Source organism: Elgaria multicarinata, chromosome 13, assembly GCF_023053635.1.
Source record: "Elgaria multicarinata webbii isolate HBS135686 ecotype San Diego chromosome 13, rElgMul1.1.pri, whole genome shotgun sequence".
Lineage (NCBI taxonomy): Eukaryota > Metazoa > Chordata > Lepidosauria > Squamata > Anguidae > Elgaria > Elgaria multicarinata.
The window spans coordinates 31,812,845-31,840,826 of NC_086183.1; the positions used below are offsets into that span (position 1 = coordinate 31,812,845).

Here is a 27,982-nt window from a genome sequence, read left to right on the forward strand (position 1 = left end):
CCTCCTCCTCCTCCTCCTCCTCCTCTCGCTGTGTCCTTGTCACCCCGAATCATATTTCCTAAGAGGCTCCCGTTACCTCTGCCGGTTCCCTGGTTCCCGCAGCCGTTGTCAGGAGAATGCCTGATCTAGCCTCCGGTTCCCGGATTAAGGATCCAGAAGAACCACAAAAGAAAGCAGGAATAGAGGGCACAATTAACTAATTACATCCTCCCCGCGTAATCCCTAGTTGAGGAGAGGCCTGTAACCCAATCTTAGCTGCACCCCATTGCACAATAAGGCTCCTGAAACCAGATTAAAACGAGCAAACATGCATGTTAAAAGTCCATCTGACCGGCTGGTCAAATGGACAGAAAAAGAGGGTTGTTTTTTTTTTTTTTTCCAGGCAGAGAAACTCAAAAGCCCCTGGGGAAAGTTTCTTGTTGGCACAAAACCTGCACCATCAGAAAGTCAAGAATAAGAAAAGAAAGGGAAGGGCAGGTTAGAACTGAATAACACACAATTCCATTGCGTGGAAGTCTTTACGTTCTGAGGCCTCCGTCCCTTTGAATGCCTGTGAATTCTTTGAGCTTCATCCCACGTACCTGTTTCCCTCGAATTATCCCCTACAGCGCTAAACTGTCATGGTTGTTGTTGTTACTGGCAAGCTAGATCCTTTGCATACCAGGAAATGGGTTTAAGGGCGGAAATGTAACAAAATCATAAAAAAATCAACGGATGACCCAATCCGATTCAAATTTGGTATGCTTAAAGCTCTCCTTAATATCTATTACTGTGCCAATTTTGATGTCTTCATCTTTAAAGCTTACGCAGATGTAAGCATTTGTTTAATTTTTCTTCAAATCCTGCTCCTGCGCCCCAGTGGCCGCTCGGAAAACAACAAACGACACGCTCGAAAACTAGTAGCAAAATATTGCACTTCTTTTGGTTAAGAAGCGCAATTAAAGCAGGATGCACGGGAGTCCTTCACAATCAAAGCAGATTATAAGCTGGAAAACTTCGGAGTCCTTTGCACGCAATTCGCAGCGATTGCACAGTATAACGCTGGGGTGATAAAGCTCTTTGTCTCTCAGCCTGAATTCAGGGGGAGGCACATACTAGAAACTCCCCAAGAATCTCAACTTTCATTAAATGCGTGTGTGTACATATTATATATTAAAAGACATTTCTCGCCCTCATGGTTGACAATATTCTTGAAAGTGAATAAGTAATGCCTGAAATCTCAGAAGAAACAGCTGAATGAGGTTTCCACCACTCAGAGATCACGTGTTCAATATCCTCTGTAGAGCTCCTTGCCTCATGCCATGAGTCTTCATTGATGCAAAATGGTAAGAATTACAGAGCCATGCAAGACGAGGCGGGAAAGACACACGTTTCCATAATCCGTGCGGATTTGGAGGCTCTGTTTTCCTTCTTGCAGAATTTCCTTCTTAATTATATCTCTCATCTCCGGAACTTTCTCCTGATGTTCACGATCGTATCTCGGCATGTCTCTCAGATATCTCAGCCTGGCTGCTTCATTGTCGTTTGAAACTTAACATGGCAAAGACTGAATTGCTTGTTTTTCCTCCTAAACCTTCTCCTCACCTCTCATTCTCTCTTACTGTCAACGATGTCACGCTTACTCTGGTCACGGAAGCTCGTAGTCTTGGCTTTATATTTGACTCCTCGCTCTCCTTTACTCCTCACATCGAGGCAGTAGCTAAATCCTGTCGTTTCTTCCTGTATAATATTGCCAGGATTCGACCATTTTTGTCTGTCTCTTCTGCCAAGACTCTCGTTCACGCACTGGTTATCTCTCGGTTGGACTACTGCAACCTTCTTCTCTCTGGCCTTCCTTCGTCTCACATCAGTCCGCTGGTCTCTGTCCACCACTCTGCCGCTAAGATCATCTTCTTGGCCCGCCGCTCTGACCATGTCACTCCACTTCTGAAATCTCTTCATTGGCTTCCAACTCACTCCAGAATCCAATATAAACTTCTCCTGTTAACCTTCAAAGCTCTTCACGGTCTAGCTCCTGCCTATCTCTCCTCTCTCATCTCACACTATCGCCCCGCTCGTGCTCTCTGCTCCTCTGATGCCATGCTTCTCGCCTGCCCAAGGACCTCCACTTCCCTTACTTGGCTTCATCCTTTTTCTTCTGCTGCCCCTTACGCCTGGAACGCTCTTCCAGAACACTTGAGAACTACCAACTCAATCACAGCTTTTAAAACTCAGCTAAAAACTTTTCTTTTCCCTATAGCTTTTAAATATTGAGTTTGTTCTGACTCTATACTGTTAGCTTCACCCTACCCTGTGCCTGTTTACACTTCCCTGTGCCTGTTCGCTTTCTCCTTCCCTCTTTATTGTTTACTACAACTTATTAGATTGTAAGCCTACGCGGCAGGGTCCTGCTATTTACTGTGTTATCTGTACAGCACCATGTACATTGATGGTGCTATATAAATAAATAATAATAATAATAATAATAATAATAATAATAATTTTTAAAAACTTGCAACATCGAAGGCCTGAGGAAGGGACATTTTTTCATTATTATGCACTCCTCCTCCACTCTTCATCAAGTCCCCCTGCAACTGGGAAGGCCAGGAGTTGCAGATCGTTCAACTGCCCATGTGAAGAGTTTCTCTGTCTTCGTAGGGAGAAAAACATCAGATGCTACATTGTCCTGGTTGCTAGATAGTACAGATACTTGGGGGGGGGGCTCTATTCTCTCTCATAGTCCTTCAAAGAACAGAAGTTGAAACAGCCAGACAGCCTTCCCCAATGCGTTGCCCTCCAGATGCAGCTCATGATCCCTGACTTTGGTGATGTGGCCCTGGTTGGTGGTGTGCATGCCAAAACCTACACAGAGTTCCTAACCTCGGGTGAGCTGGAATCCTTACACACTTTGTTGCCTTGTTTTGTCTGAGGTTAAAGGGTCAAATGCTTCCAATTAGGCATTTCTGTCTGAGGTGGGATGACAGAAAAATCTCCTGGGGGCAGAACTGCTATGTACACCAGTTGCTGGGGAACATGGGTGGGAGGGTGCTGTTGCACTTGTGTCCTGCTTGTGGGTTCCTGGTCAACAGCTGGTGGGCCACTGCGTGAACAGAATGCGGGACTAGATGGACCCTTGGTCTGATCCAACATGGCTCCTCTTAGGTTCTTAATTTCATACGCTAATTGTTGGTTATGGATATGTAATCTTCTTTTGTAATCTTCTTTTGACTGTTCTTAGTTCCTTCAAATTCTATTCAAATCCTGCCAATTCTTAAGAATTCTAGTAATAACAATTCCAATAATAACAACCCTTAGTCCCTAGGATCTTATTTTCACTCACTCCTCACACAACTCCTGACCAGAAATCACACAGCTAAACACATCTACCCTCCAAACCAGCCTTCCTCAACCTGGGGCACTCCAGATGTGTTGGACTGCATCTCCCAGAATGCCCCAGCCAGCTGGCTGGGGCATTCTGGGAGTTGTAGTCCAACACATCTGGAGCGCCCCAGGTTGAGGAAGGCTGCTATATAACATTGCTAGGATCCGTCCGTTCTTATCTGAATCGTCTGCTAAGACCCTTGTCCATGCATTGGTTATCTCCCATTTGGACTTTTGTAATCTTCTTTTGACTGGTCTTCCTTATGCACATCTCTCCTCTTTGGTCTCTCTTCACCATTCTGCAGCCAAGATTATTTTCTTGGCTCGTCGTTTTGACCATGTTTCTCCTTCGATGAAATCTCTTCATTGGCTTCCAATCCCATATAGAATTCAGTATAAGCTTCTTTTGCTGACATTCAAAGCATGTCACGGTCTTGCACCTACTTATCTTTCTTCTCTCATTCCACTCTACCACCCCCCTCGTACCCTCCGTTCTTCAAATGTTATGTTGCTCTCCTGCCCAAGAGTTTCTATCTCTCTTGCCCGGCTTCGCCCATTCTCTCTGGCTGCCCCGTTTGTTTGCAATGCTCTTCCAGAGCAACTACGTACCACGAGTTCCATTGTAGATTTTAAAACGTGTTTGAAAACTCATTTGTTTTCAATAGCTTTTGGTATTTTAGCTTGATTTACTGTTCTTATTACTATGATTATTCTCTTATTTCTGCTTTGTGAACCCCTTCCCTCCTTCATTTGTTTTAATGTGATTTTAGATTGTAAGCCTCTAGGCAGGGTATCGCTGTTTTATTTCTATATTTTGTACATTGTTGGTGCTATATAAATAAATAATAATAATATGTACATTTCAATTCCACCGTTGCTCATCATTCAGGTAAGATACTTTATAATAATAAAGGAGTCATATGGTAAAATAGTAAGAATGATAACAGTGAAGTCTGCTTTAAAATGGCCACTCTAACCAGGGGTCAAAGAAAATAGTAAATGGTCATAAGGCAATGAGGCTTTTTTCTGTATCTGTGCATCTCCGCTGCACAGGTCTGCAGTGGAATCCTATCCACATTGACTCAGGAGTAAATCTCAGTGTATTCAGTTATTATAATTACAACGATTTGTTACCTGCATTTCCAAATTAAACACAAAAACACAGTTACAAAAAAACCCAACAAAAGTATGAATGTGGCTTACTCCCAAGTAAAACGAGCACATAAGATTGCAGCCTTCATACTCTTTCCAAATGCTGTTCAAATGAAAGGTGAGGGTGAAGGTTCTTGAAGGACTCCATTTCCCGGCATTCCTCACGGTGGAATATAACTACGGGATTCCTCGCGCGATGACGCGAAGGCTAACGTAAACGCGACGCGTCTGCTCAGAAGAACTACATTAACCACAAATCTTTGCGAGCAGCGCGCACTTCCTGATAGGTTAAAGACGTCGCGCTCGCGTTCTCCTACTGTTATAGCGAGGGGAGGAAAGCGGACAGCGCCGCCTTTTGGAGGAAGAAAACTACACTACCCAAGAGGCTTTGCCCCCCGCGCACGCGCTCTAGTTACTGAAAGCGGAATTTGCGTTTTTCAACATGGCGGTTTTGTGGAGGAGGCCCGGCTAATTTTTCTTTTCTTTAAAGGTAGCTAGGTTGCATTCGGTGGGGAAGGGAATAGCCTGGCGTGGCTTTGTCGGTAACAGGAGGCTAATGTGAGAGGGAAGAGCGGGGGGGAACCGGGGAGGCAGGCTCAGGGCCTAGTGGTTGTCATGGCAACGGAGGGGCACTCGGAGACCGGGCGGAGGGGGTGTTGTCATGACAACTTTGGGGGGGTGAGGTCAGTTCTGGGGGGGGTGCTGCGGAAGCGTCAGGGGTGGCGGTGGGGGGGACTGAAGTGGGATCAGGAGTGTTTTGGGGGGCAATTGCGGCACCATGGAGGCAACCTCGAGCAGGGGGTTGGACTCGATGGCCTTATAGGCCCCTTCCAGCTCTACTGCATTAGGGTGACCCTATGGAAAGGAGGACAGGGCTCCTGTATCTTTAACAGTTGTATTGAAAAGGGAAGTTCAGCAGGTATCTTTCGCTTATATGGAGAACCTGGTGACATTTATTTTATTTATTTATGTATTTAAGGATTTTTATGCCGCCATTCAGCCAAAAAAGGCTCTCAATTCCCTCTTCATCACAACAGTGAAAGCTGCAGGAGCTCTACTAGAGTGACCAGATTTAAAAGAGGGCAGGGCTCCTGCAGCTTTCACTGTGGTGATGAAGAGGGGAATTTCACCAGGTTCTCCATCTATACAAATGACACCTGCTGAAATTCCCTTTTTAGTACAACTGTTAAAGATTCAGGAGCCCTGTCCTCCTTTCCATAGGGTCACCCTAACTGTGTACCATTTGTGTCTTGTTTTGTTGTTTGTTGCAGGAGCCAGTGTGGCGTAGTGGCTGAGGTGTTGGACTGGGAGCCGGGAGATCCGGGTTCTAGTCCCCACTCGGCCATGGAAACCCACTGGCGGATTTTGGGCCCAGTCACAGACTCTCAGCCCAGCCTACCTCACAGGGTTGTTGTTGTTATGAGGATAACATGGAGAGGAGGGGGGGGTTATGTCCCCACAGCCTTGGGTTCCTTGGAGGAAAAAAGGAGGGATATAAATGTAATAAATAAATGTAATAAATTCTATGAACACGGCTTGGTGGGAGAGGTATTATCCATACATTGATGGTGCTATATAAATTAATAATAATAATAATAATAATAATAATAATACTGATATACCGTATTTCTTTGCTTGTAAGACGCCATCAGTTGTAAGACGCACACTAATTTCAGTACCACCAACAGAAAAAAAAAACCTAAGACACACCCGTGATTCTAAGACGCACCTCATTTTTAGAGACGTTTATATGAGGAAAAAAGTGTGTCTTAGAATTGAAGAAATAGGGTATCTACATCCTTTCAAAGGGATAGAGCACTCTGAGTAGCTTGCCATAAGGAAAATAACAACAACATGTTGGGGTGAATCTTTCTCCACAGAGGATAGAAATGACTTTTAAAGAGTTAAAGTGCTTAGCAGATTTGTTTCTGGACAGTAGCAGGTGTTCAAACCGGAGCCTGGCAGAAATGTCCTACCTGCAATACCTGGAGTAGAGACAATTGGTTAATTGAACCAACCAAAGGGGAAAAAAGTATTTAAGATGTCCCTGTTTAAAGGCGTCTTGTTGTCACTGTTATTGTCATTATCATTGTATGTTGCTGTTAGGTGAAGTGTGCTGTATATATTGATGACCGTATGTGAAATGAAAGTTTGTTCAGTAAAATTATTCTTACTGAACGTCTTTGAGTATTGATTTTTCCTCAGTAAGCCTCACAAGCCAGCAGCTTAGTGAGCCAGCTATTGTGTGTGCTACGCACTCTGCAATATCCAATTCCACAACACAACAACAACAAATACTTATTTGTACATGCTTCTCTAGTTCACCTTGCAAACCGCCCAGAGAGCTTCGGCAGTTGGGACGGTATAGAAATGCAATAAATAAATAAATGCTCAAACTGTGGAATCTCTGCTACAAGATGCAGTGATGGCTGCCAACTTGTATGGCTTTAAAGGGGGTATTACGAATGTGGAGCGAAAGGCCCCGTACGCTAACGACGAAGGAGGAGGCGAAGTCCGGTGCTCTTAAGAAAGAAAGAAAATTTTATTGTGCTCTTTCTTTCTTTGAGCACCGGGGACGTCGTTTAAAGGGTGTTAAACGAATCCACGAAGGAGAAGGCCATCAGTGGCTACTAACCTTTTTCTTCTGCTGCCCCTTACGCCTGGAACGCTCTTCCAGAACACTTGAGAACTACCAACTCAATCACAACTTTTAAAACTCAGCTAAAAACTTTTCCCTATAGCTTCTAAATATTGAGTTTGTTCTGACTCTATACTGTTAGCCTCACCCTACCCGGTGCCTGTTTGCATTCTCTTTCCCTCCTTATTGTTTACTACAACTTTATTAGATTGTAAGCCTATGCGGCAGGGTCTTGCTATTTACTGTGTAATCTGTACAGCACCATGTACATTGATGGTGCTATATAAATAAATAAATAAATAAATAATAATAATAATAATAATAATAATAACCTTGATGAGAACACGAGCGGGGAAGCCAATCTACAGGCACTTGCTTTGGACTTAACAGGCTTGAGCAACCAGCTTCTCTCAGTGTAACCTTGCAATTTAAGGCTTAGAAATACTTTTCCCCCTCTTGAGTTTCAGCTTGCTCTAATGTCACCCTGGGTGCTTCATTTCTAGGCCTCGCTCTGAGTAGGTGGATTTTGTCCGTTGAGTAGACCGAGCGTGGGTAGCCATGGCAAACGTTGGCGGCATGGGGGACCCTGGCCTCTCCCGGACGAGCATCGCGTCCCAGTTCTTTGCTGGGGAGGAGACTACTGGCATAGACACAATGACTACCTCAGAGAGGGTAAGATCCCCATGGCAAGGGAGGTTGGAGGTGAATTAACATTGCTGTGACACTGAACTGATAATATGGGGCTAAATGTGGGTCATGCCTTCGTTGGCCATTTTAATGAAGGCTAGAGGGAAGCTTGGAAGATGGCAACAAGGGAGAGGGCCTTTTCAGTGGTGGCCCCTCAATTAATCTCCCTGACGAGGCTCGCCTGGCACCAACGTTGTTATCTTTTCGGCACCAGGTCAAAACTTTTCTCTTCTCCCAGGCATTTAACAGCATATGCTGAGTATTTTAACTGACCCTAGAATAGTTCTTTTTAAATGGATCTAATGGTATTGCTGTGACACTGAACTGATGATATGGGTCTAAACATCAGGCATAATAATAATAATAATAATAATAATAATAATTTATTTCTTACCTGCCTCTCCCTTTGGATCGAGGCGGGGAACAACATTAGTACAAGAATCAACACATCTTAAAAATACTTGATTTCATATTCGTCTGGGTCTGGGTAGGCCTGCCGGAAAAGGCTAGTTTTTAAAGCTGTCTTAAAATCACAGTTAATTTAACAAATCCCCTCCGGCAGGCCGTTCCACAATCTGGGGGCAACAGAAGAAAAGGTCCTCTGGGTAACCGGTGTCAGCCTAGTTTTGGCTGACTGAAGTAAGTTCTCCTCAGAGGACCTGAGTGTGTGGGGCGGACTGTATGGGAGAAGGCGATCCTGCAGGTAACCTGGACCCAAACCATGTAGGGCTTTAAAGGCAATGACCAACACTTTGTACTTTGCCTGGAAACTAATTGGCAGCCAGTGGAGTGATTTTAACGTTGGGGTAATATGCCCACCCTTAGATGTACCGGTGACCAACCTGGCTGCCATATTTTGAACTAGTTGAAGTTTCCAAACTAGGTACAATGGTAGCCCTATGTAGAGCCCATTGCAGAAGTCAAGCCTTGAGGTTACCAGCGCGTGCACAACCGACTTTAGGTCTTCTGACTCTAGGAAGGGGCGCAGCTGGCGTATCAGCCATGTCTTCGTTGGCCATTTTAATGAAGGCTAGAGGGAACGTCAGGATGTTTTCTTTCTCAGTCCTTCACCTCTCCTTCCAACTGCTATCTTCCTCTCCATATGTTCTTCTGATCCCCGTTGCATTTCATGAGTTTCGTGCTTCCTCCTTCCATTTCTGTCAACGCCAGGGAAGACAAATGTCCTAGTAGTGCAGAAGAAACCAGATCTCTGCAACAAAACAAATCACTTTTAAAAAAAATAGAAATTCAGACTGTTCTCAGTTTCTGCTCATAGTTCTTAATATCTCTCCCCACCAATAGTCTTGTTTGCACATAGATTGCTATAGGCTTATCAGGAAATGCTTCTGCCTTGTATCTGACATCCTTTTCTCTTTTTTTTAAAAAACGAACAGGTTGTGGATTTGCTAAACCAGGCTGCCTTAATCAGCAATGAATCTAAAATCACAATCCTCAAGCAGGTGAGTGAAATTACTGCCTTTGCATTTATTACGTTTGTGCCGCAAAGTTTCTCAGTTAAATGATCTTGTTTACCAAGGTTATGTAAGACCCGCCTCTGGTCAGCTGGTCAGAGGCATTGGTACTAGTCTAGATGGGAGGTGAGCTTCCATGAACTCGGCCCCTTTTATAGATGTTGTGTTTGAATAGCCTCAGTAGTCTAGGAATAAGTTTCTAGTGCAGCCTTCCTCAACCTGGGGCGCTCCAGATGTGTTGGACTACAACTCCCAGAATGCCCCAGCCAGCTGGCTGGGGCATTCTGGGAGATGCAGTCCAACACATCTGGAGCGCCCCAGGTTGAGGAAGGCTGTTCTAGTGTATGCAGAATCCCCCCCCCCAAAAAAAATCTTTTCTTTTGCTTTGAAAAGTTTTTGAAAGAGGAAAAAGGAGCAGGCTTGTATGGTAAAATTGGGCTTCTGGTAATTACAGGGCTTTATTGACAGCATGGCCTAACATGGCTGGAATCTCCAACTAGTAGTGAATCTCAAAGAATCATTTATTTCCTGTCAGGTGGGGTTGGGGAAGGGAAGCAACCTGTCTTCTCCCTAAGCAGGGCAATGCCATCTATAGGTGTGTCTCTGGCCTAGTGAGTCATGGCTTGGGACCGCAATACCTGATGGAACGCCTCTCCCGACATGAACCTACCCGTACACTGCGTTCAACATCTAAGGTCCTCCTCCGAGTGCCTACTCCGAGGGAAGCTCGGAGGATGGCAACAAAGGAAAGGGCCTTTTCAGTGGTGGCCCTTCAATTGTGGAATGATCTCCCCAAGGAGGCTCGCCTGGCGCCAACATTGTTATCTTTTCGGCGCCAGGTCAAGACTTTTCTCTTCTCCCAGGCATTTTAACAGCATTTAACAACATTAAGTTTGTTTTTAATGGACCCCAGAACTGTTGTTTTTAAATGGATACTGTTGTTTTTATACTGTTTTTTATGTTTTTGATGGTTTTTAAATTTTGTATACTTTTAATGTTTACTATTTTTAATTGTTGTAAACCACCCAGAGAGCTTCGGCTGTGGGGCGGTATATAAATGTAATGAAAATAAATAAATGAATAAATAAAATCCCCTGAACCCTTCCCTAGAAGCCAGAACCTTGCATTCAACAAAGCCACAGGCTTGGAAAGTATTTGTCATCATGGACTTAAGTGAAGTTAATCTTGGGTCTATGTTACATTTCAATGCGTGACTGCATAGTGATGGTACTTTAAGCGACTTTGGAACAGAGTGCTTGTGTTGGGAGAGGGGGCTGTTTCTAAATTCAGGACATGATGAATTAATCTGTCCCTGAGTAGTTAAGGATTTTGCACCATGTAAAACTCCCTGCCCTTCTGCCTTGACTAGTCTTCAAGGTTACTGTAAAGAAGAAGGGGGTTGGACTAGATGGCCTTGTAGGCCCCTTCCAACTCTGCTATTCTATGATTCTATAAGTTGTTGCTACTCTTGTGGATGAGGCTTGAGGGCTGGTGTGTATGGAGTGCTCAGATAGCCTAAAAATATGTCAGAGGTGTTCTTCTCTGTTTTCCTTCCCTGCTTGGCTATATTATCTTCTTCCGTTCTTTCCCAGGTCCAGGAATTGATTATAAACAAGGACCCCACGTTGTTGGATAATTTCCTGGATGTGAGTATCGCTGGGAGATGTCTTGGGCCTGTGCTAGAAGTAACCTCTCCACCCCTCTGTCTCTGCTTCGCGGTTCTTCGTGCCATCACCCGTAAGGGCTTGCAACAGCAAGAACGGCCTTGTTCCTCCATCCTTACCCGGTTCCGTTCCTTGTGTTGTGGCCTGGCCTGGCTCAGGAATGAGCGAAGTTTCTCCTGTTGTTGTCAGACCTGAGGTCAAAGAGATATGACTGTTTGTGCCCTTCTCTTTATGTTGCAGGAGATCATTGCTTTTCAGGCAGACAAGTCTGTGGAGGTGCGGAAGTTCGTCATCGGGTTCATAGAGGAAGCCTGGTAGGCGGGGTTGTTTTGCCGCCCTGATATTCTCCTGCTCAGCCTTCCCCTAGCAGCTTTTGGGGGGCTTTGGCAATCCCACCATTTGGCCTGGTGCCTAAGCTGCTCCCTGCTGTGTCACTAGTGACCTATTAGTTAGACCAGTGGTTCCCAAACTTTTTCAGGTCACCGCCCCCTTGGTTCCACAAACTCATGCCTAGCGCCCCCTACCCTACACTATAAAAATCATTATTCAGAATAGCGGTTTTCAACGACCCACTAAGGAAGATAATAACAAAATTTAAAACAGTAACAATTAATTGAATATTTATTCAAAATCCAAAGCACCCACTGTAGGCTTGCCAAGGGAGGGAGGGAAAAGAGAGTGAACGCCTCTGTTTTGCAGCCGGCATGGCAGGGCACACCAAGCAGGGTATGTCTCTTCATTAGCATTTTGGTGCTTTTGAAACATTTCAATTCACTGTTAAAAGGACTCTTCTTAATTGGTATTAATACATGTGTGGATTCTTCCCCTATATGGCTTGGGACTAAACTACCTTCTCCCATAAAAATGTCCCTAGGTTTTAAGACCTTCTGGAGAGGCGCTTCTCAGAAAAGGCCACCTTGAGTGCCCCCCTGCCGCCACCTTGCCTCTTAGCGCCCCCCTATGCAATCCCACCGCCCCCAAGGGGGCAGTACAGCCCACTTTGGGAACCATTGAGTTAGACCCTGCAAGGGGGGACCCTTTCTTTCTTTCTTTCTTTCCCCTCTCTCTAAATTTGCCACTTCTTGCTTCCAGCAAACGGGACACGGAGCTGCTGCTCAAGCTCATTGCCAACCTAAACATGCTGCTGAGGGACGAGAACGTCAACGTGGTGAAGAAGGCCATCCTCGCCATGACTCAGCTGTATAAGGTGGCGCTGCAGGTGAGCCGCCCCTCCGGCAGCGGGTGGGGCTGAAGGGAATGGTCCCTGAGGCCACCGTAGTAACAAGGGCAGGGATCACGAGGGGGTCATCGTCCATGTGCAACTTGGGCTCTATGAGGTGCTCTTTCCAAAGGCTTAATCTGAGCTGTGTGTGTGTGTGTGTGTGTGTGTGTGTGTGTGTGTGTGTGTAATGCTGTGTCCCAGCTCTTGAGCATGCAAAGTAAAAAATAGTGCCTTTGAACATGTGCGGAGCTCTTCTCTGCTTTCTTAATGAATAATTCCAATTATACACTTCACATCTGGGAAGCAGGCTTACTAAGTAGGTCTCCCAGGACAGATGGTGCAACTTCCAGGAAAGCAGGATCGATCCCACTTCTTACATCAGAGACCAGAATACGGGTCTTTCCCCACCACATACAAATGTGCACGCACACACAGACTCCCTTTCAGGTTTTTCCTTACTGTCTATGTCTTCCCATCTGCCCTTCCAAAAGGAGCCATTATTCTTTCTATCGCTCACTGTTTGTCACTTGTCATCCAGCTGAAGAGGAGAGAGTCATTTACCCAAAACTGCGCCTTGTTCTTTCTTACCCTGGAGTTCTGCGGCTGAACCGAAGGGTGGCCGTTGTAGCAAAGGCACTGTGCCAATATGGGAATCTTTAATGCCCCCACCTCCTACAGAACATCAAATGAGACTTGATGAGGGCTACCCCAATCACTGAACTCCTCTCCCCCGACTTTCAAAACACGAAGAAGCATCCATAAAAGTCCAAGCTCGTTTCTGTAACCAAAAGGAGACTTGGCTTAGAAAAAGATGAGACTGAAACCTGCCATTGTTAGGAGGCTGCATTTGGTTCTGGAAAACACATTCAGGGCTCGTGCCATGTGCCCCTAAGTCAGCCTTCCTCAACCTGGGGCGCTCCAGATGTGTTGGACTGCATCTCCCAGAATGCCCCAGCCAGCTGGCTGGGGCATTCTGGGAGTTGTAGTCCAACACATCTGGAGCGCCCCAGGTTGAGGAAGGCTGCCCTAAGTGAAAAGACGGGTGGGGTTGGGGGTACATTGTGGTCATACGGCTTCCATGTCTTGTTCTGAGGGCTCCCAAGTGTCCCCCGCTCGCTCGAGACCTGTGTCTGTATCTTGTCTGCCTCTCTGGAACCTGAGGCTGCTAACTCAAACCCCTCCCTGGCCCACAGTGGATGGTGAAATCCAGAGTGATCAACGACATGCAAGAGGCTTGCTGGGAAATGGTGTCCGCCATGGCCAGCGAAATCATCCAGCTCCTGGACTCCGATAATGACGGCATCCGCACCCACGCCATCAAGTTTGTGGAGGCCCTGATCATCACCCTCTCCCCCCGCATGCCGGAGTCGGAGGTGCCCAAGCGTCACGAGAATGACATCAGCCTGGACCGCGTTCCCACGGATCACACCTACATAAAATACAGTAAGGAGGCGGGAGAGAGGAGTGGGAAGGGTGTGTGGGTGGCCCTGAGGGAGGGGATGTGGCTTTGGGGGGAACTCTTTTATGTTCCAGTGATCTGGAGGCAGGGCTGGATTCATCTCAGTGCCTTGTAGAACAGCGGAGGGGGAACGTGTGGCCCTCCAAATGCTGGATTCCATCATCCGCAGCCAGCATGGCTAGTGGTCAGGCACGATGGGAGTTGTGGCCTTTGAGATGTTAAGAACATAAGAGGAGCCCTGCTGGATCAGGCCAAGGGTCCTTCTAGTCCAGCACTCTGTTCACCCAGTGGCCAACCAGCCATCGGCCAGGGATGAACAAGCAGGACATGGTGCAACAGCGCCCTCCCGCCCATGTTCCCCAGCAACTGGTGCACAGTCGAATACTGGAGATAGCACACAACCTTCAGGGCTAGTAGCCCTTGATAGCCTTTGCCTCCAGGAGTTTATCCAACCCCCTTTTAAAGCCATCCAAATGGGTGGCCATCACCACACCTTGTAGTAGTGAGTTCCATAGTTTAACTATGTGCTGTGTGAAGAAGTCCTTCCTTTTATTTGCCCTGAATCTCACACCCATCGGTTTCATGGGACGACCCCATTGGGTTCTAGTATTTTGAGAGAGGGAGAAAAATGTCTCCCTCTCCACCATGTTGTTGGATTACAAGCCCCGTCCCCCCACTCTACAGCAAGAGGGGTTGCCAAAGCTTCAGCACCCCAGGAAGGGACCGTCTGCCCCCAAACGCCCTCTCCGTTTTCCCGGACCATCCGTTGCCCTGTGGCGTGGTGCTTGCAAAGGCAGTAACGCTATTGATCCCTCCCTCCCCACCCACCCACTCGCTCTCCCTCGCTTTTCCCATTCTGTCCCCTCAGACGCTCTGTGGGAAGAAGGGAAGACAGCGCTGGCACAGCTGCTAAAGTTCATGGTCCACCCGGCCATCTCCAGCATCAACCTGACCGCAGCACTGGGCTCCCTGGCCTCCATCGCCCGCCAGCGGCCCATGTTCATGTCAGAGGTGATCCAGGCCTACGAGACGCTGCATGGTAAGCCTGCCCCTTTCAGAGCACCTGGGACTTGGATGTAGGCGGAGTGATCCAGCCGCGATCCATTCCCATGATTGGAGCTAAGGAAATATCACCCTCCCGTTCTTCGAAAGTGAGAAACCTCCTAATGACCTCCGACATACTTGCAGGTTTCCCTACCATAGTGTGGCGCAGAGTGGTAAGCGGTAGTTTCTGCAGCTGAAACTCTCCCCACGGCCTGAGTTCGATCCCAGCGGAAGCTGGTTCTCAGGCAGCCGGATCAGGTCGACTCAGCCTTCCATCCTTCCGAGGTCGGCAAAATGAGTCCCCAGCTAGCTGGGGGAAAGGTAACCACGACTGGGGAAGGCCATGGCAAACCACCCCGCTACAAAGTCTGCCAAGAAAACATCAGCGAAAGCAGGCGTCCCTCTAGGAGCCAGCGATGACTCAAGTGCTTTGCATGAGAGGTTCCTTTCCCTTTCCTGCCGTAGCAATGTTTGCATGAAGGAACAGTTCCAGAATAGGGGGCATATGTGGTGCTTAAAAATAAATAAGAGTCCGTCTTTGATGGCTCAGATCATCTTGAATTTCAGCTGCAATGTCTAATGCAGCCTTCCTCAACCTGGAGCGCTCCAGACGTGTTGGACTGCGCCTCCCAGAATGCCCCAGCCAGCAGAGCTGGCTGGGGCATTCTGGGAGTTGTAGTCCAACACGTCTGGAGCGCCCCAGGTTGAGGAAGGCTGGTCTAATGGATGTAGCTGCAATCCGTTACTCACATACCTGGGAGCAAGGCCTTTTAAATTCAGTAGTGCTTGCTTCCGAGTAGGCATGTGCAGGACTGCTCTGTTAATTGGTTAGCTAGCCAGATACAACCTGACAGGGACCCTGGGGGTTGTAGCAGAAGGTCACTTCCGCCCTAATCCCATCGCACGAAAGGCTTCGCCTCGGGAGGAGCCTGGACCCGTCTCGAATGTGGCCGCCTGCTTGATTGACTTCCGGTGTTTTCCTCCTGGCAGCCAACCTCCCTCCGACGCTGGCCAAGTCCCAGGTGAGCAGCGTGCGGAAGAACCTCAAGCTCCACCTGTTGAGTGTCCTGAAGCACCCGGCGTCCGTGGAGTTCCAGGCCCAGATCACCACCCTGCTGATGGACTTGGGGACCCAGCAGGCCGAAATCACCCGCAACATGCCCAACCTGAAGGAACTCCGCAAGCGCCCGCGGGACGAGAGCGATCCCACCTTGAAGAAGATGAAGATTGGTGAGTGGGCCAAAGAGGGGCAGGAATGGACTTTCAGAGGGTCCTTCCCCAGCCTGGCATCCTCCGGACACGTTGGGCTGCAACGTTCGCCATCCCCACCCAGCGTGGCCAAAGTTGCAGCCCAACATGTCTGGAGGTTGCCAGGCTGGGAGAGGTTCTTTTTGGGCAGGGGCAGGCAATCAGGACAGGGTGACGGGAGCCCAAGCCTCCACGGGCTGACCGAGCAACCTCCGCAGGCCGGACGTGGCCCGTGGGCCGGACGTGGCCCATCCCTGTTTCAGAGAGGCAATCTCTTTTCCAAACGTTTTGATTATCCTAACCTGGCAACCGCCACCCTACCCCCCTCTCTTGTGTCTCGCTCCCGGTGGCTGCAGAACCGTCCCTTGGAGAGGATGACGAGGATAAAGACCTGGAGCAGGTGGCCGTGCCAGCCCCCAAGCCTTCCATGCAAGTCAGCCCGCAGTCGGACACCGACATAACCGCCGAGTTTCTGCAGCCCCTTTTGACCCCGGATAACGTGGCCAACCTGGTGCGTGTTCCTAGGCTTAGCTGTTGTAACGGCTCTTTGGCCGGGTTCTTTGCTGAGTTAGGAGGGGAGATCCTTGTGGGTAAGGAGGGCTACAACTAGGGATGTGCTCCGCTTCTAATCGGACCAGTGAATTAGAAGCAGAGCGGGGTGCTTCGCCTCCCCTTAAAGCGGAGGCAAAGAGGATTGGGGGGCCGGCGGAGCATTGCGAAGAGGATCGAGGTGAAGGCGGATCCTTCGCCTCGATCCGGAGCTCCGCAAGAAAGGTAAGTGGGGTTTACCAGTCCCTGCCTCTGTCGCTGTCGCCCATGCGGCGACAGCGGCAGGGCCCGGTAAGCCCCCCCCCTCCTCTCCCTTACCTGCGTCCGTCTGCGGTCTGTCAGCTTCTTCAATTGATCCTGCGGCTCAACCAGGAAGTCTAGGCCCCACTTGCAGCCCAGACTTCCTGGTTGAGCCACAGGCTCAATTGAAGAAGCCAAGGGACTGCGGATGGATGCAGGTAAGGCCCCCCTCCCCCTTGGTCCCTTACCGAGCTCTGCAGGTAAGGGAGAGGAGGGAGGGGGGCCTTACCTGGCGCCACTCCCCTCCACTGCGGAGCTCCAGTTCAGAGCTGGAGCTCTGCGGCGAAGAGGAGCGGACTATGGGCGGAGCGGCGCGGAGCGGAGTGGGCCTGATCCAAAATTTTCGGATCGGCCCACAGGGCGGATCGGGGGGTCCGTGCACACCCCTAGCTACAACCCTGGGCTTTCAGAGTGGCAGAGAGAGTAGGCGAGGCACCGGCAAGAGAGGAACCCCATTGTTTGATCAAAAGATACACATTCCAGAAGCAGGATAAGTCCAGTTGCATTTCAGTAGTCCGCCTGACACGCTTGATCCTTTGGTTTTAAAACTTGGTAGGGGAGGCATTTTGGGAAAGGTCGCCTGTTTTCCTACTTGGCTGTGACATTCTGGGCCCTGCCAGTTTCTTCTGATCTGTGTCCTTCGGTCCCCAGGTCCTCATCAGCATGGTATACCTGCCTGAGAACATGCCTGCTTCTTTCCAAGCTACCTATACACCCGTGGAATCGGCTGGCACAGAAGTCCAGATCAAACACCTTGCCCGGCTAATGGCTACCCAGATGACGGCAGCTGGCCTGGGACCAGGTATGTCTGCACAGGGGACTCCCGGGGAGAGTTGCTATGTACCTCTCATGTTGTAGACTTCAATCTCTCAGTTCTTATGATCAGTACATGGTATCTGTGTTTGCAAGGTTTTTGGGGGGGGTTCCCCATGGTCCAGTGAGGAAAAAAATGAAATTGGGGTGTGTGGTGGGAGAGAGTTCATAAGCACAGCTGAGCAGGGTATTCAGAATCATAGAACAGTACTGTTGGAAGGGGCCTATAAGGCCATCAAGTCCACCCCCACCCCACCCCGCTCAATGAAGGAATCCACCTTAAAGCATTTCCTCAGGTGCTTCTTCTTCTTCTTCTTCTTATTATTATTATTATTATTATTATTATTATTATTATTATTATTATTTATTTATTTATATAGCACCATCAATGTACATGGTGCTGTACAGAGTAAAACAGTAAATAGCAAGACCCTGCCGCATAGGCTTACAATCTAATAAAATCATAGTAAAACAATAAGGAGGGGAAGAGAATGCAAACAGGCACAGGGTAGGGTAAGCAGGCACAGGGTAGGGAAAAACTAACAGTAGAAAGTAACAGTAGAAGTCTGCACAACATCAAGTTTTAAAAGCTTTAGGAAAAAGAAAAGTTTTTAGTTGAGCTTTAAAAGCTGTGGTTGAACTTGTAGTTCTCAAATGTTCTGTTGTGATTGCATTGGTATGGTATGGCAGATTTATTTGTATATGTTATTTCCAAGCCCAGATAAGAAAGCTGAGCACATACTGATAATCAAGTAAATATTTGCAAGATTTCAGTTTCCCCCTAAATGTTTGTATTTAAGTCGGGTGGGGACTGTGCCTCTGTATATAAAAATTCAAAGAAGTGACAAATTCGGTGTTTTGTCAGACTCTAACGCATTTTTTCTCTCTGTCTGTCTTATGTAGGTGTGGAGCAAATCAAACAGGCCAAAGAGGCCATAAAAGAAGAGAAAATCGCCAAACCTGAAAGTGTGCTGATCAAACGGCGCATCTCCGCTCTCAACTCAGGCCAGGCCATCTCGGTGGTGGGGGCTCAAAGCTCCACCTCCTCGGTTGTCGCTGAGCCAGGAGCTCCACAGGCCAAACGACGCCCAGAACCCATCATCCCCTCCACCCAGCCCAGGTGAGAGCCAGCAAAAGCCTCTTCATCCATAGAGGGACACGTGTTTCTTCCTATGATGAAAATGGTTTCAGTTAAGGGACTTTCCCAACTCGGCGCGAGTTCAAAAGCCAAGCGATCGCACACCATTAATCTAAATACTTAAAAGGTTGTCAAGGCTGCTGTATGGGTGTCATGCGATGGGACTTCTGGGGTCACTGGAGACTCAGCAGTTGTGATGAACAATGCAGACATTTTATAAAAATAGAACTACATCTTCCCCGCCTTAATTTCCTTCCCCTGCTGTTTCATTTGTGTCATTTTCTATATTGTAACCCCCTAGGGGCAGGGACCTGACCTCTTAGTCATGGTAAAGCACCGTGTGTGCATAGATAACAACAAAGACCCTTATGGCACCTTAAAGACTAGCAAATTTATTACAGCGTGAGCTTTCTTGGACGCTGTTCACTTCATCAGATACAGTGGGCAGCGTTCACGAAAGCTTATGCCAGGATAAATTTCTTCGTCCTGAAGGTGCCACAAAGCTCTACTGTTGTTTTTGCTGCAACAAACTAACACGGCTACCCCTCTGGAAGACGCACATGGATGGCACGATGTAAATACGTGAGGGCAACCTAACACATCACGCCAGTCCTTTTCCAGCTTCATTGGCTGCCAGTCCAGGTCCGGGCCCGTTTCAAAGTGCTGGTATTAACATTTAAAGCCCTAAACGGCTTGGGGCCAGGCTATCTGAAGGAACGCCTCCTCCCGTATGTACCTGCCTGGACTCTAAGGTCATCCTCAGGGGTCCTTCTCTGCGAGCCCCTGCCAAAAGAAGGGAGGCAGGTGGCTACCAGGAGCAGGGCCTTCTCTGCTGTGGCACCCCGGCTGTGGAATGAGCTCCCTAAGGAAGTTCGCTTGGCACCTACATTATATGCCTCTAGACACCAGGTGAAGACCTTTTTATTCTCCCAATATTTTAACAGCCTATAAATAAATTTGTATTTTAAATTTGTATTTTAAATTTGTAATTTTGCATTGCTGCTGTTTTTATCTGTTTTTATCTGGTTGTATTTTATATTATGGTTTTATACTGTTGCCTCGTGTGGCGCAGAGCGGTAACCAGCAGTTTCTGCAGCCGAAACTCTCCCCACGGCCTGAGTTCGATCCCAGCGGAAGCTGGTTTCAGGCAGCCGGCTTGGGTCGACTCAGCCTTCCATCCTCCCGAGGTCGGTAATATGAGTACCCAGTTAGCTGGGGGAAAGGTAATCATGGCCGGGGAAGGCAACGGCAAACCACCCCGCTATAAGGCCTGCCAAGAAAACGTCAGCGAAAGCTGGCGTCCTTCCAAGAGTCAGTAATGCCTCAGTGCTTGCACGAGAGGTTCCTTTCCTTTCCTTTATACTTGCATTGTCTTAATTTTGTGAACCGCTCAGAGAGCTCCGGCTATTGGGTGGTATAGAAATGCAATAAATAAATCAATAAACCTCCAAGCTAAAGGCCACCTGGACTACTGATCTCTTTGGTTGGATGAGGGCAGAGAGCAGAGGACAGGTGCTTGGAGCAAGTAGTGGTCAGAGCAGGCTGCTCCTTCAGCTTTGTGAACTTGCTCCAGATTCACCTTGCAGCCTCTGTTCCCAGCAGTAGGGAGTTCTCCAGGTTCCCTCTGCTCATCCTCCTGATATTTCCATTTCTATTGCATAATTGGATGGATCTCCCCCAAATTCCTGCAGAGGTGACGCAGTACGTTGAGCACTGCTAGAACCTGGCAGCCCCCAGCGCCTTGGGTTAAGCGCCCTCGTTCCTTGCGTTGATTCTTGGAGGAAATGTCCAGTCTTCAGAGGCTTATACCTGTGGTTTCTTCTCCCTGCCCCTCGGTTCAGGTTGGCCGGGGCCAGTGGCCGCAAGAAAATCTTCCGCCTGAGCGATGTGATCAAGCCTCTTACAGACGTGCAGAAGGACAAGTTGAAGCTGGCGGCTGTGAAGCGGATCTTGCGCTCCGAGAAGGCTGTGGCCTGCAGTGGGGCGGCCCACGTAAGTGTTTTGGAACCTTGTCCTGGTGGGTGCCCGATTTGGTTTGCTATGTTCGCCTCTATACACAACAAATTGACCCTTCTGAGGAGTCCTTACTGGTCATCCCATGACCAACGGTGTGTCTCCAGGCACCGGCACATAAGTGGGCCGTCTCGCTAGTAACACCCACCTTCTGCAACACTCCCTCACACGCGGTATATAAGGGTGCAATCCTGTGCTTCTGGCAAGGTTCCTTCTGCGTCCTAGACCCCTTGAGCAACTCTTTAAGGATCTCTCGCCTCCTTAAGAGCCTCGCCTTCTTCCTTTTTACCTTCCCCTTCCCTGTAACGTGGGGTTTAGGTTTTTGACGTGGGGTGATTGGCACACCAGACACTTGTGGCTTAACACAACAGTTTACTAGTAAAGTGAATCAAGTAATTTACAATTAAAGGTCAGTCAAAAGAGCTGAATGATATAAAAGGCATTAAAGGAAAATAAAAATTGCAAAAACGTAAGTCCTTTACCCTAGCTGCATTTAGGCTTTTCCAGTCGCTGCTTCCTCATGCTCAAGTCTTGTATCGCTCTCTCCTTGGCTGGCTTTTTACACCCTCTTCCCATAAAACAGAAAGTATTGTTCCAGCCTTGAAGAAATGAAACTTAACTAGAAAAATAAAACTTAAGCAGAGAAATGAATTTTAACTGCAGAAAACCCCCTCCCAACAAAGAAACCTCAAGCCTCTAAGCCTGACTATTACCTTGCCTCTGTAGGCCTCAAACGTTCACAGCATGTTTATATGGGGTGGGGGAAAGGCCACGGTGACACGTGCCTTAGTTACATCTCAATTGGATTACTGTAACGCGCTCTACGTGGGGCCGCCTTTGAAAAGTGTTCGGGAACTCCAGCTGGTTCAAAGAGCTGCAGCCAGATTGTTGACCGGGGCTGGTTACAGAGAGCAGAGAACTCCCCTGTTAAAACAGCTCCACTGGCTTCCAGTCTGTTTCCAGGCACAATTCAAAGTGCTGGTTATGACCTATAAAGCCCTATATGGCTCGGGTCCAGGTTATCTGAAAGGCCGTATTCTCCCTTATGAGCCTGCCCGTGCTTTGAGATCTTCTGGAGAAGCCCTTCTTTCAGTCCCACCTTCTTCACAGGCACGCTTGGTGGGAACATGGGAGAGGGCCTTCTCGGTGGCTGCTCCGGTGCTCTGGAACTCTCTTCCTGGGGAAGCTAGGCTGGCTCCCTCCTTGATGGGCTTTCGGAAGCAGGCTAAAACTTTTTTGTTCCAGCAGGCCTTTGGAGAATAATCTGGTCCTCCATCTATGTTAATGTCTTATAATTTTGTTGTGTATTTTAAACGTTTATGGTTTTGTTTCCCTCCCCCCAATGTATGTTTTAAACTTTGTAAGGCCGCCTTGAGGCCCAACATTGGGCAAAAGGTGGGATATAAATAAATAAATAAATAAATAATAAAGGCCCTACAACTCCCAGCATGTCTAAACACGCCCAGGATTGCACTGTAAGTAGTTTAAATGAACAAAAATAATACATATTTGCCTCACCTCTGCAGGCCCGGGTGAAGATCCTCTCATCCCTGGTGACCCAGTTTGAGGTCCCTCTAAAGAGAGAGGTCCTGGCCTTCGTTCTGGATGACATCCGCAGCCGGCTGGACCTGGCCTTTGCCTGGCTCTATCAGGAGTACAACGCCTACCTGAGCCAATACCCCACGGGCTCCCTCAACAACTACGACGAGTGTCTCATCGGGTTGCTCTCCGGCCTTCAGGAGAAGCCTGACCAGAAAGATGGGTGGGTACTTGGCCTTGCCAGACATGCAGGAGGGACCAGGGATAGAAGATCTCTTGCTAGATTGTTCTGAGCCTGTTTCTGGTTTTGCCCCACACAGGATCTTCACCAAGGTTGTTCTTGAAGCCCCGCTCATCACCGAGAGTGCCCTGGAAGTGATCCGGAAGTACTGCGAAGATGAGGTATGTAGCCCAAAAGATGCCAACACAGGTTTCCGCTAGTCCAGCCTTCCCCAACCCGACCTTAGACAGCAACTCCCATCATCCCCATTGGTCATGCTGGCTGAAAATGATGAGAGTTGTCATGGACTTGACTGCTGTACATGTTTACTACAGCATTGTTGTTGTTTATTCGTTCAGTCGCTTCCGACTCTTCGTGACTTCATGGACCAGCCCACGCCAGAGCTTTCTGTTGGCTGTCGCCACCCCTAGCTCCCCCAAGGTCGAGTCCGTCACCTCCAGAATATCATCCATCCATCTTGCCCTTGGTCGGCCCCTCTTCCTTTTGCCTTCCACTTTCCCTAGCATCAGCCTCTTCTCCAGGGTATCCTGTCTTCTCATTATGTGGCCAAAGTACTTCAGTTTTGCCTTTAATACCATTCCCTCAATGCTGCAGACATTATAAATGACTACGCCTTTTAGCCCTGTTTGCACGTAACCAACCAATGAATTGCATGTGGAGGCACAAGAGCGGCTTGTTTTCCAAACAATCACCTATGAATGCGTCATTTGTAGATTGTTCCCGTGCTGTCCATGTGCAGGCATGTGGGGTTGGATATGGGTTAAACAACCCCAAGTTAACCCAAGAGCAAAGCATGGCTTAACTTGGAGTTCTTTACCCATGAACAACCCCAAGTGCCTGGGTTCAGACATCATGGAAAACCTAATCATGCGATTGTTGTTGGAACCTGCAAGTTGCTTGCTCAGGGCACGCATCCCCACAGTTCGCAGTTAACCCACAAATAACTGCTGAATGTCGCCGTTAGGTCCAAACAGGGTCTCTGAAAGAGTAACCGTTGTCTTAAAAAGCATTTCACTCATAAGAAACTATTTTGTAGGAGGCCTTTTTAATTTTTATTTTTGCGGTGTTCCCCCAAATTTCCAATTTTTCTGTTGGAAATGTTTCAGAAAACGTCCTTGGGAAGGGAATTCCATCCCCCACCCCTCATTTTAGGGTTTCTTTTTGCTCCTGGGCCTCCCCCCCCACACATAGTTTTCTGAAGGTGAGCAAGTAAATACCGTATTTCTTCGATTCTAAGACACCATCGATTGTAAGACTAATTTCAGTACCACCAACAGAAAAAAAAGCTTTGATTCTAAGAAATAATAAACGCACCCGCGATTCTAAGACGCACCCCATTTTTAGAGATGTTTATATGGGGGGGAAAGTGTGTCTTAGAATCGAAGAAATATGGTATTTACGGGCCTATTGGAAAGTTGGTGTATTTCAAATGTAAATTTCCCCAAGCTCACGGCCTCCTTGGGGACCTTTCTCTGCCTGGAACACGCACTGCACGCGCTCAGAGCTCTTCTGTGACTGTCTTGTAGAGCCGGACGTACCTGGGCATGTCGACTCTCCGGGACCTGATTTTCAAGCGCCCATCTAGACAGTTTGAATATCTGCACGTTCTCTTGGACCTCAGCTCCCATGAGAAGGACAAGGTGAGTACTATGTGGCCAGTGAGTTTGCAGTCACTCGCTGTCCACAAACCAACTTGTCTGCAGATTTAAACCATAAAGATAAGCCACGAACCGCTCTTAACAGACCAGGGAACCTAAAGGACTACTTGCTCTCCTATGAACGTACCTGCTTATTTGGATCAAGTTCGGAGGCCCTTTTTCTGTCTTCTCGTCATCCGAAGCAAAGTGTCTGATGACTGGAGAAAAGGCCTTTTTAGTTGTGGCACCCAGACTTGGAAACCTCCCAGAGAGGTTTGCCTGGCGATGTCTGTCTGTTCAGTACCAGTTGGAAAGGTTCTTATATTCCCGGATCTTTTACTTTTGTTTTCTCTTTTACGCTGCAATGTTTAACTACATGCTGGGATTTGCTCAACGTGTTGGATTTTACTGTGTTTTTATGGTCTTATTCTGGAAGTTGCACTGAAAGCCACAGCTGAAGAGTGGCCGATAAAGAACTTTAATAAATTGACCAGTGTTGAGGCCATAGCTCTTAGACTCCACTGTACTTTGAAGCCCCTTTTGGACACTTTGCTCTTGTTTAAAGGAAAAGAGGGAGGGTTTTGGTTGTCTTTCAAGAGGGGCTGGATAGCACCCTGACCAAGTGCCTTGGGACTGCCACGCCCAAGGATGAACGATTGCCTATGAAGAACCTTGAGGCCTGAAATAATAATCTTGATTGCCTCTATTTGTCTCTCTTCTGGTCTTTCCTCCTCAGGGTCAGTATTCCCTAAAGGGAATTTGCCCACAGTGGGGAAATAAACGGCAACTAATTCTCAGATTTGGAGTTTATTTTTTTAATTTTTAAAAAAACCTAGAATTCTCGAAACTTCTTGCAGGGATTTAAAGTGCCCTATTTACTGTGATTCTCTCTGCCGTCCTCTCAGGTTCGCCAGCAAGCACTGCTTTTCATTAAGCGGATGTACGAGAAGGACCAGCTGCGGGAATACGTGGAGAAGTTTGCCCTGAATTACTTACAGCTCCTGGTCCACCCCAATCCTCCCTCTGTCCTCTTTGGTGCTGACAAAGATACAGGTAATTTTAATTTTAAATACGTTTCCGAGCCCAGTTCAAGGTGCTGGTTTTAACCTATAAAGCCCTACATGGCTTGAGACCGCAATACCTGACGGAACGCCTCTCCCGACATGAACCTACCCATACACTGCGCTCAACATTGAAGGTCCTCCTCCGAGTGCCTACTCCGAGGAAAGCTCGGAGGATGGCAACAAGGGAGAGGGCCTTTTCGGTGGTGGCCCCCCGACTGTGGAATGATCTCCCCGATGAGGCTCGCCTGGCGCCAACGTTGTTATCTTTCAGGCGCCAGGTCAAGACTTTTCTCTTCTCCCAGGCATTTTAACAGCATTTAACAACATTAAGTTTGTTTTTAATGGCCCCCGGAATTGTTGTTTTTAAATGGATACTGTTGTTTTTATACTGTTTTTTATGTTTTGATGGTTTTTAAATTTTGTATACTTTTAATGTTTACCATTTTTAATTGTTGTAAACCGCCCAGAGAGGAGGAGGGGGGAAAGGAAAGCAAATTCAGACACTACAATCTTAATTGCGAAGTTCAGCAGTTACAGTTGACAGTTGGCAGCAGGAGGGAGGGGACTCTCGGCTGGAGCTGGACCCAGGCACTATGGAGAGGTGCCTGGCTGCTGCTTCCTCCCTCACTGGTGGCCTCTGCAGAGACAGTTGGTAGCAGGAGGGAGGGGGCTCTCAGCTGGAGCTGGACCCAGGCACGATGGAGAGGTGCCTGGCTGCTGCCTCCTCCCTCACCGGTGGCCTCTGCTGTGACAGTTGCACCTTCCCCCTCCCTCCTTGGTTATCTGAGTTCTCCCAAGATTAATCTATCCCAGCTGTTTTCTGGCAACCAGATGGCTGACCTCTTCGTTTCCGTACCTCTCTTGCCTTGCAGAAGTGGCTGCTCCCTGGACAGAAGAGACCATCAAGCACTGTCTCTATCTCTACTTGGCCCTTCTTCCTCAGAACCACAAACTGATCCACGAGCTGGCGTCTGTGTACACCGAGGCAATTGCTGACATCAAGCGCACCATCCTCAGGGTGATAGAGCAGCCGGTGAGTGGGCTGGCGCTCTTTGGCATAAATTTTATTTTCTAGTTGGCTTCCCTTTCCTCAAAAAATTCCACCCTCTTCCCCGTCTTCCCTTTGTTCACTCTTCCCAATCTCCTCCAGATCCGTGGGATGGGAATGAATTCCCAGGAGCTGCTCAAACTGGTTAAAAACTGCCCCAAAGGTGCAGAGACCTTGGTGACCCGGTGCCTGCACAGCCTGACAGATAAAGGTACAAGTAGGACTTTTGCATTCACCGGTTTAAGTGCTGTCTCATGGTGGCTTACAGCAGTTTCATACACTCTTGGCAAATACTGTAGGACTAAGCCAGCCTTCTCATAACCTTCTGATATTAACATTTAAAGCCCTAAACGGCTTGGGGCAAGGCTATCTGAAGGAACGCCTCCTCCCATATGTACCTGCCCAGACCCTAAGGTCACCCTCAGGGGTCCTTCTCCGTGAGCCCCTGCCAAAGGAAGTGAGGCAGGTGGCTACCAGGAGCAGGGCCTTCTCTGCTGTGGCACCCCGGCTGTGGAATGAGCTCCCTAAGGAAGTTCGCTTGGCACCTACATTATATGCCTCTAGACACCAGGTGAAGACCTTTTTATTCTCCCAATATTTTAACAGCCTATAAATAAATTTTAACTTGGTGTTTTAAATTTGTATTTTAAATTTGTAATTTTGCATTGCTGCTGTTTTTATCTGGTTGAGCTTTTATATTGTATTTTATATTATGGTTTTATACTGTTGTTTTGTTTTGAATTGTCTTAATTTGTGAACCGCCCAAAGAGCTCCGGCTATTGGGCGATATAGAAATGCAATAAATAAATAAATCCAGATGTTTTGGAGACTTCAATCCCCATCAGCCCCAGCCAGCATGGCAAATAGTCTGGAATTCTGGGAGTTGTGGCCCAAAATGTCTGGAGGGCGTCCTGTTGGGGAAGGCTGGACTTAGGCTATGGGTTCTCTTCCAGGAGTTGCATTGTCAGAGGTAATGCAGGTTCGACGTCAGCTGGTCTGTAACGTTCTTTTCTCCATTCAGTCCCTCCATCTCCGGAGCTAGTGAAGCGAGTTCGAGATCTGTACAACAAGAGGCTTCCGGACGTTCGATTCCTGATCCCTGTACTCAATGGCTTGGAAAAGGTACTGTGTGATACTTAGCACAATGATCCGTAACCCTCCCACCCCTATCAGGCTGGTCGTCACTTCGGTCGTGAGCCCTTTCAGTCTACGTTTTCAGTGGGGTCCGGAAGATTCTTTGGAATGAATGTGGGGCAGCCAATGGCCGTGGGTTAGACGTCTGAGCTGTCGACCCAACGGGAGCGCAGCTGTAAGAAAAGACAGGTTCCGTGTTCAGGCATCGTTAGGAAAGGGGCTGAAAACAAAACTGCCGGCTTTGTAATGCCTCTAGAGCAGCCTTCCTCAACCTGGGGGGCTCCAGATGTGTTGGACTGCATCTCCCAGAATGCCCCAGCCAGGCAGAACTGGCTGGGGCATTCTGGGAGTTGTAGTGCAACACATCTGGAGCGCCCCAGGTTGAGGAAGGCTGCTCTAGAGAAATCTGTGGTGCGAATGGACTTAGCATACTATGTACAGTTCTGGTTGCCAGACCTCAGAGGGTCCATGTACAGCAGGAACAGGGCAATCAAAATGACCAGGGGGCTTGAGCAGCTCCCCTAGGAGCAAAGGTTACAGCATTTGGGGCTGTGTGGTCT

At 48.1% G+C, this 27,982-nt stretch overlaps 2 protein-coding genes across 2 annotated transcripts in view; one reads left to right on the forward strand and one right to left on the reverse strand.

Moving 5' to 3' along the window:
* The window catches only part of DMPK (DM1 protein kinase), a 399,930-nt gene that overhangs the window by 317,433 nt on the left and 54,515 nt on the right, over nucleotides 1-27,982 (reverse strand). The gene's annotated exons all lie outside the window — the stretch shown is intronic.
* Nucleotides 4,950-27,982, forward strand: part of SYMPK (symplekin scaffold protein) — a 31,185-nt gene continuing 8,152 nt past the window's right edge. Inside the window, exons 1-20 of the mRNA XM_063140047.1 lie at nucleotides 4,950-5,002; nucleotides 7,654-7,822; nucleotides 9,232-9,297; nucleotides 10,902-10,955; nucleotides 11,214-11,287; nucleotides 12,066-12,192; nucleotides 13,389-13,638; nucleotides 14,523-14,693; nucleotides 15,689-15,928; nucleotides 16,303-16,457; nucleotides 17,447-17,597; nucleotides 18,512-18,728; nucleotides 20,588-20,738; nucleotides 22,286-22,521; nucleotides 22,619-22,700; nucleotides 24,066-24,179; nucleotides 25,082-25,229; nucleotides 26,113-26,273; nucleotides 26,391-26,499; nucleotides 27,310-27,410. Of these exons, the coding sequence (XP_062996117.1) occupies nucleotides 7,709-7,822; nucleotides 9,232-9,297; nucleotides 10,902-10,955; nucleotides 11,214-11,287; nucleotides 12,066-12,192; nucleotides 13,389-13,638; nucleotides 14,523-14,693; nucleotides 15,689-15,928; nucleotides 16,303-16,457; nucleotides 17,447-17,597; nucleotides 18,512-18,728; nucleotides 20,588-20,738; nucleotides 22,286-22,521; nucleotides 22,619-22,700; nucleotides 24,066-24,179; nucleotides 25,082-25,229; nucleotides 26,113-26,273; nucleotides 26,391-26,499; nucleotides 27,310-27,410 (2,721 nt within the window). The 5' untranslated portion in view covers nucleotides 4,950-5,002; nucleotides 7,654-7,708. The remainder of the gene's footprint in view (nucleotides 5,003-7,653; nucleotides 7,823-9,231; nucleotides 9,298-10,901; nucleotides 10,956-11,213; nucleotides 11,288-12,065; nucleotides 12,193-13,388; nucleotides 13,639-14,522; nucleotides 14,694-15,688; nucleotides 15,929-16,302; nucleotides 16,458-17,446; nucleotides 17,598-18,511; nucleotides 18,729-20,587; nucleotides 20,739-22,285; nucleotides 22,522-22,618; nucleotides 22,701-24,065; nucleotides 24,180-25,081; nucleotides 25,230-26,112; nucleotides 26,274-26,390; nucleotides 26,500-27,309; nucleotides 27,411-27,982) is intronic.